This window comes from Hipposideros armiger, unplaced genomic scaffold (assembly GCF_001890085.2).
Source record: "Hipposideros armiger isolate ML-2016 unplaced genomic scaffold, ASM189008v1 scaffold_270, whole genome shotgun sequence".
Taxonomy (NCBI): domain Eukaryota; kingdom Metazoa; phylum Chordata; class Mammalia; order Chiroptera; family Hipposideridae; genus Hipposideros; species Hipposideros armiger.
In genome coordinates this window covers 379,126-391,203 of record NW_017731620.1, presented here as the reverse complement: position 1 = coordinate 391,203, position 12,078 = coordinate 379,126, and the positions used below count along the sequence as shown (strand labels likewise).

Genomic DNA, 12,078 nt, shown 5'->3' with positions numbered 1-12,078 from the left:
TTCCCTTCTTGCATTCTTTCTTCACCCTCTCTTTTTTCCTTTGCCCCTTTTTCTTTCCTTCCTTCCTTCCTTCCTTCCTTCCTTCCTTCCTTCCTTCCTTCCTTCCTTCCTGTCTTCCTTCCTGTCTTCCTTCCCTTCTTCCTTCCCTCTTCCTTCCTTTCTTTTTTTCTTTCTTCCTTCCTCTTCTAATTCATCCTTTTCAGTTTCCCTACCATTCCCCTAATTTCCCCTTAACATTCATACTAAAATAGCTTCTTAAATGGTCTCTTAATCACCTATCTGTTCAATAGCCACTGCCGAATTTCAGCCTTCCTAAGGCACAGTTGTGGTCAGATCACTACCTGCTCAAAACCCTTATGTGATTGGTTGCCCACTGCCTACCAGTTTAATTCCATAGTCTTCAGTACCTCACAGATTATGGCTCCAACCTGCTTGTGCAGTTCAGTTAAGCTCCGTTATACTCCTTAACCTCCAGTGGAACGGGCCTGTTTAGAGTTTTATAAACACATTCCTTGCTCTCTGTTACCATGTCTTTTCTTTTATTATTTCCTTTGCCTGGAATACGTAGCCTCCTATTCTGCCCTTTGGAAACTTGTTATCCTTTAAGTCTGAATTAGATGCCACTTTCCTTTCCCATATTGTAATCTGTGGGTGTCTCTTCTCCCCATCATATAGATTATAAATTCCTCAAGATCAGGGCCTTTGTCTTCTTGGAATTCTGTGAATTTTTAACACAGTGCCTTGCAGTGGTAAATAGTTGGTAAATTTAATTGGTGTGCAGCAAGTTCTTTCATTTACCAAAATTTCTATTTTCTTGTCTCTAGTTAAAGAAGAGTGTAAAAGTCCTAAAACTGAGAGTGGGGCACAAAAAATATCAAATAAGCAAGTAAGCTTTTATTCTTTTAATTTTTTTTATGTTTTATTATGGTAAGCTACCTTAAAAGTTAAATTTCTAGTAGCCAAAAAAAAAGTAATTCATGGCTCTGTGGCATCTGACTGAATATTGCAGCCCTTTCAATCAAATCCCTACAGTGTGTGGCAAGAGGGCACTAAAATGTAGCCTGACAGTCATATGAATGGGAAGATGCATAGCTAGAGTCCAGGATCTGGAACTAGAAGCATCTGAAGCCCTGGTTCTACTGTGTAATAGTCTAGTGGCCTTGAGCAGTTCATGCATCTTTCAGCCTCAATTTCTTCATCTTTAAAATGGAGATAAAAATAGATCACTTATTTCTCTCAATATACAGTCTATATACATACATACAAACATACCTACATACATAAATGTATATATGTATACATATATAAAATATATGGAAATATGTTTATATATACAACAAAAGTACATGTATCAGCATAGCAAAGTTAACAGTTAATTCTGCAGAGTTATGTTGGTAGGGAAAGCTGAGATTTATGCTTTATTTTATATAGTCTCCGCTGTTTGATGTGAAGTATGTATACATTTTATAATCAAAGTATAACAAATTTTAATCTAAAACATTCATCTTGTACCCTTATGATGTGTGCATTTTCTTTATGTATATTATATTTTAATACGAAGTTTAAAAAAATTACTTCTTATAAGCTAGTAATATATTAAATTTACAAAAAGATGTCTTAGCAGAATATTTGGCACATAGCAGGCTCTCAGTAAATGGAACCCATTAATATTTAGATATCAGTAAAATGGTTGAATTACATGAACTTTTAATGCCCTCTCCCTCTAAAACTCTTATGCTGTGATTTTCTTTCCCCTAGAAAAAGGATTTATAAACTTTTCGTGCTATGTGCCTCTTTGGTGAAGCATATGGACTGTTTTTGAGAATAATGTTTTAATGCTAAAATAAAATACATAAGATTTGAGAGAAAATCAATTATATTGAAATAGCATTAGAATCACCCCTATTGTGATTTATTGCCTACATTCATAATTAAAGGGAATGCTAAATCTTATTTGAAAGTTAATGAAGATAAAGATGTACATTTTTTCCTCATCCAAGCTTATAGGTCCCCCCATTTTTTTCTTATGATATAAATAGGAGAATATCACACAAAAAAGTTTACAGCAATTTATTTAGAACACTATTAAGTAGTAACTATAAATTTTATTTGCACAAAAAGCTCATTCGTACTCTTTTATAGACGTTTGGAGGAGCTGCCAAATGTAGTATTAAGCTATTGAAGAGAAATGAAAGTGCAGAAATCTCAGAAAACCAAAAGGTTGTGACTGGTTATCCAAATGTTATTGATAAGGTAAAAACCCATTTATTCACTTTATCTTCCCAAACTTTAACAGCTGGGAAGATGATTGGATGAAAATTTAAAAATCATTTTTGTGCATAAAGCTCTTAGTTTTTTCTGTGCCCTTGTATTTTAATCTTCATGCACAAAATGTTTATTCTTTTAGCCTAACACTGGAATTGAGAACTTTTTAGCATCCTTGAATATCTCCAAAGAAATTGAAGTACAGTCATCTCGTAATGAGGAGGCTCCAAGTGAAGCACATTTGTCACCACAGTCATTTGCTCTGGTTTGTATTTTGTGGGAGCTTTTGTACTATATAGCAGTTTCACTATTGTTAGCCTTGCCTACATACCTCATGCAGCCATTAAAACACTTTCTCTCATGTAGACTGTGTGTTGCATCAGCTGTCATCCTGTGAGCAAAACCAGGCTGCCCTGGGCAATTAAGCCATCCTTTTCTTTTTTCCTTTAGATTATACATAGCTCCCTTGCTTTTCAAATATTGTTAGTAGGCAATTTGATCAAAAGTTAAGCAGAAGGATAAGTATTATTTTTATGCCAGGAAATGAGAGTTGTTTTTTGTTTGTTTTTTTTTGTTTTTTTAACTCTAGGCTATTGATTTTCCTTATTCTCAATCTGAATGTAGTTATTGTTTTAATTTTTAACAATGTAACTCCATTAAAAGAAGGATCAATAAACTCTGTAACTCTGTTCACTTTTCTCCTCCTACTCCCACCATCTCCATAACAATCGTTTCAAAACAGAAGGGAACTCGGATGCTTAAAGAAATTCTAAAAATTGATAGCTCTGACACTGTGGACCATAAGAATGAAAAGACACAGTATGGTAATGAAGTTGCTCTTTCCTCTAATAGAAGAGATGAATATGGACCTTCCTCACAGACTAAACAAAATAAGAAATTACGTAAGTGAACTAAATACAATTACTAATAACAATATCATTTCAAAAATTCAGTTCATTTTTTATCATGTACTTTTTAAAGATAAAAGTACTTTTATTTTTTAAAGCAATATAATGAAAACAAATAAGTGTAATTGTTGTGCTTGCATCATTATATATAATATAACTGTAACCAATAGCTGTATAATCACTAAATGTCATCTTGTGATTACTTAAATTGTACTATTACAGATATTCCTTCTGCAGATCTCAAACCTGGAAAGTTTTCACATTCTAGCTTTTTTTCCTCAGTAATTTAAAAATGAATATATAACTTAAATACTTCACTTAACTTTTCTAAAATTCTCTTTTCCTATTTATAAAATGAGAGTAACATTGCAAATGACTGCTGTGATAATTATATGATCTATATAAGGCAATTAGCACTGTGTCTGGCACATCATGGGTGCCAATAATTTGTATTAGTATTATGTTAAAATAACTTGACCAACATAAAAATGGAAGAAGCTATAAAATAAATTTAAAATAATTAATGGAGAGACATTGGAGAGTGGGTACTTGCCCTAAATCTGTGAAGCCAATAGCATAACAGCTGGCACACAGCTGGATTTAATTGAACATCCATTGTTGCCGCAAACCTGTTATGCCCCCTATACTTTAGGATTTTGTTTATGTAATATCTGCAAAAGTTTACCAGGAAGAATCACTAATGCGAAAGTAGATGGGGACAGAAGCTTCTTAGGGAGGTAAAAAACATTTTGAAATAAGCAGATCTGGTTTATTAAGTATCAAAATCTGGAACAAAATGAGAGCCTAGCTCCATTTATACTTCAGTGAATATTGGGATAAATAATTAATTAAAAATTCCAATAACTATTAGGAAACTAGTTATTTATCATAGTGACAGATATGTTCTTGAAATAGAGCAAAATAAAAATTTTAAACTCAAAATTGGATAGTGATGCTCCCACTGTCAGAAGCAAGTAACTTTTACTTTATTTCAGTATAGTGAAAAAAATCATACACTTGAAGATCAAGAGCTCAGAATCCAGCCCATGTTACAGAACTAATGAGATCTGTGACTTTGCCAAATCCACTTAACCTTTTAAAAATCCATGCTAGTAAGAGGTTTGGATTCATCCTTCACAGGGGTATGCTCTTGTTCTATGGGGTTGTCAGAAAAGTCATGACGCATTTTTGCCATGAAAAAGACTGAAGCCAAAGCCTCAAAACTTACCAGTTAATTTTATTTTTTTATTTTTATTTTTTTTAAGTTAGGTATAGTGACTGATAAAATCATTTTATTGTTAGTATAAAAGGTATATATTTTCTTAATCAGCTCAAGAAAGCCATTTGCTTGTTTAAATTTTACCTGCAAAATAACTGTGTAGTCATTAATGTCTCAAGATGTTCATTTTTGGCAGTCAGCTACTGATCATATTTTAAAATCTTTATCTAAATCATATGTCATTAATCAATCACATCACCTAAAAATATGTATTGAATTGTTAGTAATTTTAGGCAGTGCCAAATAGATCTTATATTTGCTTCCTGGGAGATTCCTCTTTTCACCTTTTAACAATTTCCTGCTTGTATTCTACGAAACCCTGCAGAGCTGCATATCTTTAGATATCATTTAACATATAGCTGTGTCCTTTCCGTGTTTTGGTAGCATCTTACATAAGCCGGCCTCACAGCACTGGTGAGCACCGCAGCACCCAGCCTCCAGACAGCGTGTGCTGGTCTGCTCCCAGCCACGCCCCTCCTGTGGCCACACCAGTCACCGAACTTTCTCGAATTTGTTCCCTTGTTGGAATGCCACAGCCAGATTTCTCCTTTCTCAGAACCCCACAGGTATAGTATCCTACTGTTCCATTTATAGAAATTGTTTAACACTGAGCTTCAATAAATTGACTGAAAATCTTTGGCTAGAAAAAAATCTGATAGTGCTGACTTTTTTATACTTTCTGAGCCTCATAGACTCATACTTCTCACTCTGGCTGTTCATTCATGTTGAACCAGAGCCCTCAGAGAGGCTGACCAAGGAACCTCAGCAGCAGGGAGCCCAACAACATCCTTTAGATTGATAGGTGCTTTGGTCTAAAGAAGCAGTTTTCACACTTTTTGGTCTCAGAAGCTCCCACTTTTTTTGAGGATCCCCCAGAATTTCATTTACTTGTGTTCTATCCATAGAAATTAAAACGGAAAAATTTTTTAAAATATTTATTGTTTATTTTAAATAAGTTTTCCAAAAAATTTAGTGAGAAGAGTGGCATTGTTTTACATTTTTGCAAACCTTTTCCATGTCTAGCTTAATAGAAGCTAGATTCTCATATTTGCTTACTATCAATCTCTTGTGTGATATGTTGTTTTGGTTGAAATATATGAAGAAAATTTGGCCACAGATGAATAGTTACAAAAAGGGAGAGAATTTTGATAGTGGATATAATTGTGGATATTCTTTGATACTACATTAAAATGTGGTATTTTCTTAAAAGTTAGTTGCAGGGGCCGGCCGAGTGGCTCGGTTAGTTAAGAGTTGGCTTGAGAACGTGAACTCTGAGCTACAGGGCCACCCGTTTGATTCCCACATGGGCCAGTGACGCTGCACCCAAGCTGAGCTGTCGCTGAGCTGCCAACTGATGGCAGGATGGCTCAGCTGGTGTAATAACAAGATTGCCTGTTCGATGGTGGGCTACGCCCACCCGCAACTAAGACTGAACTCAGCACCTTGAGCTGAGCTGCCGCCCGGATGGCTCAGTGAATAGAGCATGTGCTCTTAACAACAAGGCTGCTGGTTCAACTCCCACATGGCATGGTGGCTATGCCCACCCGCAACTAAGATTGAACACAGCACCTTGAGCTTAGAGGCCATGAGCTGCCGACGGGAAGCCAGGAGGCAACTGGCACCCTCCACAACGAAGATTGAGGAACAACAACTTGGCTGATCCCCTCCCCAATTCCCCAACACTGTTCACCTCCCCCAAATCCCCAATAAAAATCTTAAAAAATAATAAAAAATAAAGTTAGTTGCAGTGTAGAATCTGAAACTACTGGTGAACTTTTTGTCCTCTGTATCTTTGTGGGAAAATGAGTGAGAAGGCAGATAGTATCTTAATACTATTATTGAAATAGTTTGACCTCAAGGACTCCTGGAAAATGTTGCATAGACCCTCAGGGTCCCAGACTGCACCTTGAGAACCATTGGCTACAGGGAAGGTTGTTTTATCCTTTTTACATTGAGTTCTTGATACATTCTCACCCAAAACAGAAAGCAGCATTAAATTCTGGTTACCTTTTAGAAAAGTAGAATTTTTTTAAATCCCTTTTGCAAAAGAATAATGTAAGAAGTTATCATTTAAATGTGAATATAAAATCAGTCAACACCTCTGCGCCTTTTAGATTTTGGCAGTTAATTCATATTAGTGAAATACCTGCTATTTGGAGGATGGTGTAATGTAGGGATCAGCAGATTGTTTCTGTAAAGGTCCAGATAATAAATGTTTTAGAATTTGCAGGCCATGTGGTCTGTGTCACAACTACTCAGCTCTGCAGTTATAGTCTGAAACAGCCATAGACGTACATAAAAGAGTAAACTCAGGCTGTTCCAATAAAACCTTATTTACAAAAACAAGTGGAAGTTCTCATTACCCAGCTCTTGATGTAAAGAAAACAGTTTTGCTGGCCCTCATTTGCATTAGGTGTTTGACCCTCTGCAGCTAACTTCAAAAGCATTTTATTTTGTAAATATTGAAAGTTTAGGCAACAATTCTAAAGTTTTAGCAGGCAACCCAAAACTTAAACTAATAGTCTTTTACTGAATTCTTGATTTTTTTTTTCTTTTTTACAAAATGCCAGATGAAATTGTTCTACTTGTTTAAAAACTAAGCTTTGAGGGAGGAGGTTGACCTTCTAGACAGATCACCTCATAGACATTCATGTTCTCTTTTTCAGACAATGACCGTTTGCCAGGTAAAATTATCTAATGGCTTGCTGGTCCATGGGCCACCGTGCCATTCTGAAAATGAAGCTAAGGAAAAGGCCTCACTTTTTGCTCTACAACAATTGGTGAGAACTGTTCATGACTCCTCTACTGCATTTTAATTAATCTCTATAGATGTTTTTGTCGCACTGTTTTCTAACTTTTCAATACTTCCATAGGGCACCTTAGGAGTGAATTTCCCTTTGCCTCCGCCAATATTTCCAAATTATCCTCCTGCTATACCACCTGGAACCATTCCTTCGGTTTTTCCCCAACCTACTGGTAAGATATTTTGGTCTTCTAAATAGTTATTGAGTTATTATTTTTAGAAAGTTCTTTTAAGATGCATCATTTTGAAGAAACCAAGAAAATTGTCTAAGTGTCTAAGGACTATAAGAAAGAACTATGAGAAGTAAGCCTGAAACCAGAGCCTGCAGATACATCTGCAAATACCACTGCCCCCTACCGCCTCTAGTGTGCCAGAGTAGGATGGCTCTTTGTCCTGGGCAGCCCCTTAGCCCCAGGAGCTACCAACACATGAATCTGGGTGTAAGGCAGACATTAAAATACGGTGGGGAAAAATAGAGGTGAACGGAAAGAAAACAGGTCAGGCTTTGGAGCTGCGGATGTGAAAGAAACTGCCCTTGATGATGAGGGAAATGAAGAGGGAGGGGTTTTTGAGCTTCCTGTGTGTTTCTCAATATTCTCTCATAATTGTCTTCCTCCTTCAAACGTGGTGCCTGAGTGAGTAAGCAGGTTGCTCCAAGCTTCCTGCAGCCAGGTCCTAAAGTGCTGGGAGAATGAGGAGGCCACTGTACAATCAGGACTCTTTGTCCAGTTGACTGACTTTGAGAAAATTATGAAACTTCTTTGGGACTCTTATTTTCTTATTTATGCTAGATGTATCCAGGATCTCTTTGAGACTAACATTTTGTAATTCTCTGATTCTAAATCTTAAGTTCATTAAACGTTTCTTTTAATACCCCTCTTTCCTAATGACAGTCAGCTTCTTCGTATCCCAATCGTTATCATTTTAAAACCAATAATGTTTTTATTTCAAGTTTAGAAAATTACTTTTCTGGGTCTATTATATTCCAGGTATTATTCTAAGAGCTCTACATATCTAACCCTCTCTATAAATATTAGAGATGTTAATAATGCTGATTAAACAGGCTATCCCTTCTCTTTGCCTAAACTCCATTAAACTGAAAAATAAATTATTTTAAAAGTGTAAACTTATAAAGACAAACAGATGAGAGAGGAAGTATCAGCAAATTAGAGATTTGAAAAGTGTTTGTGATGAGAAAAGCAGTTGAAGAAATGGTAACCAATTTAGCAGAACAGGGTTAAGCTACAAACTAAAGTTTCTGTAGAAGAGAATACAAAGGAGCGGATGAGCAGATTGTCCCTCACAATTCCCAAGAGACTCAGAACTTGGAAGTATCAGAAGCTATTAGAGCTTCAGAGGAGGCATGGGTGGAGAAAAGGGGGATTGGTTCAAAGTCCATGTGGAATGGTGGGACCTCTCCCCATATTCTTCCCCCACACAGCCAGGCCTCTTCACCTCTTCAGGCAAAAGACTGAAGGTGTGTTCTCCAGAGGGCTGCCTGATCTCAGGACACCAGGCACAGAGTAGAAAATGGGGTATTATGCTGGAAACTGACATGAAGATGAATTTTGTTTTCCCCATCTTATTCCCCAACTGTAACCAGCCATAACACAGAAAGGAAGTTGGAGGATGGTTCTTTTGAGAAATTCACTGAACTCTCTACAAAAGACCTCCTGACTTTTGGAGGGTGTCCCAACCAAAACCACTGGCTCAGTACCCAATCATCCCAGAGAGAAGCCCTCAAGCCATCTAGCCCTTCCCCCACCACACACATGCACTGCTTCTAATCACTGTTTTAGTGTCTTGCTCTTTAATATGAATAGGTACTAGACTGTGAAAGATCCTGAACATTTTAGGAAAAGAAAATCTCTAAAATTAAGAGAGAGAGTCCAAAACAAAGAAATGTAAGGGACCTGGAAACAACAATAATGTAGGAAATAAAACTTCAAAGACAGCCATTGTTAATATTATTAGTGAAATAAAACAGCATGGCAACCAGAAAAATAAGAACAAGAATGTATGGAAAAAAAAATTGGAGAATAAGAATTAAATGTTGAGTCCAATTTTTAAAACTCCATAGATAAAGCCCTAGCGGAGCCATGGAAATTTCAGGAAGAAGAGAGCAAGATAAAAGGTGGAAAATAAGAAAGAAAGGAGACTTAGAGGAACAGTGCCCAGATCCAACACCCATCTAATTGGAGTTCCAGAAAGAAGAGACCAGAGATAATGGAAAGGAGGAAAAGTATCAAAGCAATAGATAAGAAAGCTTCCTGGACTAACGGACATGTATCTCTAAATGGAAAGGACCACCAATGCTTACCACAATGAAGGAAAAGAGACACAATTGTCTTGAAATTCAGAATATGAGTGATGGTCTGAAGAGGTGAGAGAGGAAGTGAAGATATTGGGTCTCCGGAAAAGTCATGACGCATGTTTGCAACAGATGGCACTAGTTCATTTTTGGAAGTACTAGAGTCATTTGCATCTATGTTATTGCTATGTCATTTGAACGCTGACAGTTCTAGCTTCATTCTAAAAAAAAAATTAAGTGATTTGGTTGAGTTTTAGAGATTTTACAAGTTGAAGATGGAAGACCAAACTGTGCATTTTTGCCATATTTTACTGTTTTACTTCCATAAAGGGAAGAACGCACATCAAACTTGTGAAAAGTTGCATAAAGTTTACAGTGAAAATGCTCTACAAGAACGTCAGTGCCAAAGATGGTTCACGAAATTCTGTGCTGGTGATTTTGTTCTCAACGATGCTTCTTGGTCAGGGAGGCCCACCGAGGTTGACGACCTCAAAATAAAGGCATTGATCAAGTCAAACCCATGTTTTGTTTACACAACACAAGAGATTGCAAAAACATTGAACATTCATCATTCAAGCATTCATGACCACCTGAAGAACCTGGGATATGTAAGCAAGCTCGATATTTGGGTTCCACATGAACTCAAAGAAGTTCATTTGACGGCACATATAAACATCTGCAGTATGCTCATTAAACGTGAGGAAAATTATCCTTTTTTGAAGCGACTGATAACTGGTGATGAGAAATGGATTGTTTACAACAATGTGATGTGCAAACGGTCTTGGTCCCGATGTGATGATTCGCCTCAAACGACATTGAAAGCAGACTTTCATCAAAGAAGGTTATGCTCTGAGTGTGGTGGGATTTTAAAGGTGTCGTGTTTTTCAAGCTCCTACCAAGGAACCAAACAATCAATTCAAATGTGTACTGTCGGCAATTGGACAGTTTGAACGAATCCATCATCCAGAAACATCCAGAGCTTGTTAATTGTAAAAGAGTTGTGTTCCAACTCAAAACCACACAAGTTTGATCACCTGTCAAAAATTATTGAAGCTTGGATGGGATGTGTTGCCACACCCACCATACTCGCCTGAGCTTGTGCCATCAGACTTCCACTTGTTTCGCTCCCTTCAAAACTCCTTGCTTGGTATGATGTTCAGTTCAGATGAGGCTGTAAATCAGCACCTTGTTCAGTTTTTCACAAAGACATGTCCTTCTATGAATGAGGAATTATGAAGCTCACTGAAAGATGGCAAAAGGGCATCAAACAAAATGGGCAATATATCATTGATTGATCTTCGTTCTTTATGTAAATAAATGACCTTTGAAAAACATAGACAAAATACGTCATGACTTTTCCAAAGACCCAATACATTTGAAAGATCAAGAGTCAGAATGGCACTTGACTGTTTAACAGAGGGTAGAAGCTAGAAAGCAGTTGAACATTGAATACCTCAAAATCCTAAGGCAGAATTAATTTCATCTTAGATTTCTCTGTATAGCCAAACTGTGAATCTAGGGCAAGGGTAGACTACAGATATTTTCAGACACCCTAATCGACTTCTTATGCACCCTTTTAAGAAGCTACTGGGGCTGGCCGAGTGGCTCATTTGGTTAAGAGCTCACTCAAGAGTGTGAGCTCTGAGCAACAGGGTCGCTGGTTCGAGTCCCAGCCCAGGCTGAGCTGCCAACAGGTGGCAGGATGGCTCAGCTAAAAAAAAAAAAAAAAAAAGAAGCTACTGGATTATAAGCACCAGCAAAACAAAGTATTAGTTTAAAAAAAAAAAAAACAGGAAAAGAAAGAAATCCATAAAACTAAACCACAAGACATCCAGTATACTTATGCAATAAATGGAAATCCCAAGATGCCAGCTCCTCTACAGGTCTAGAAAGTAACTAGTCCTAATTGGAAGAGCAGGGGGAGGTCTTGGCAGGTAGATAGTTATCGGATAGATGGGAAGCATTTGGGAAAATATTAAGGATAGTTACACAAGACTAAGGAGTTTTTGTTTTTTGGTTTTTTTCAATTAGCAATGATCATGCCTCAGATAAACCTCATTGGCTATGATACTGCCACTGCACAAAGCTTAGACTAAGGAGATTTTAAAAGATAACTACTTTTAAAAGGGTTAAAAATAAGTTTTATAAGAAAAAAAACATAGGGCTTGGCCGAGTGGCGTGTTGGTTAAGAGCTGGCTTGGGACGCCAGCTCTGAGCAGCAGGGCCCTGGTTTGGATCCCACATGAGGGCCACTGACACTGCCCTCTACAGCTAAGATGGTGAACAACAGCTTGACCTGGAACTGGGCTGCCTAGAGTCGCTGGCGACGGCGTAGGCTGCAGCCCCTGCTGCAGTGGGCTGCCATAAGCTACCGTGTGCGGCTGGCAGCCAGCGTGAGCCAAGAACCGCCATGAGCGGCCGTCCAGATGCTGGCGACCGATCTGCCTCACCCGGGAAGAGCACAATGATAATACCAACATGGGCCAGTGAAGCAACGTCCTCCACAACTAGA

The 12,078-nt window shown here is 37.5% G+C and overlaps 1 protein-coding gene across 5 annotated transcripts in view; it reads left to right on the top strand.

Moving 5' to 3' along the window:
• XRN1 (5'-3' exoribonuclease 1) overlaps window positions 1-12,078 on the top strand; it is a 175,859-nt gene that overhangs the window by 155,944 nt on the left and 7,837 nt on the right. For 2 of the 5 annotated variants that reach the window (XM_019656937.1, XM_019656936.1), the window contains exons 34-40: window positions 825-886; window positions 2,143-2,253; window positions 2,408-2,530; window positions 3,008-3,167; window positions 4,837-5,018; window positions 7,119-7,232; window positions 7,326-7,428. In XM_019656937.1, the coding sequence (XP_019512482.1) occupies window positions 825-886; window positions 2,143-2,253; window positions 2,408-2,530; window positions 3,008-3,167; window positions 4,837-5,018; window positions 7,119-7,232; window positions 7,326-7,428 (855 nt within the window). The remainder of the gene's footprint in view (window positions 1-824; window positions 887-2,142; window positions 2,254-2,407; window positions 2,531-3,007; window positions 3,168-4,836; window positions 5,019-7,118; window positions 7,233-7,325; window positions 7,429-12,078) is intronic. The other 3 variants (XM_019656938.1, XM_019656940.1, XM_019656939.1) reach the window with 2 other exon arrangements.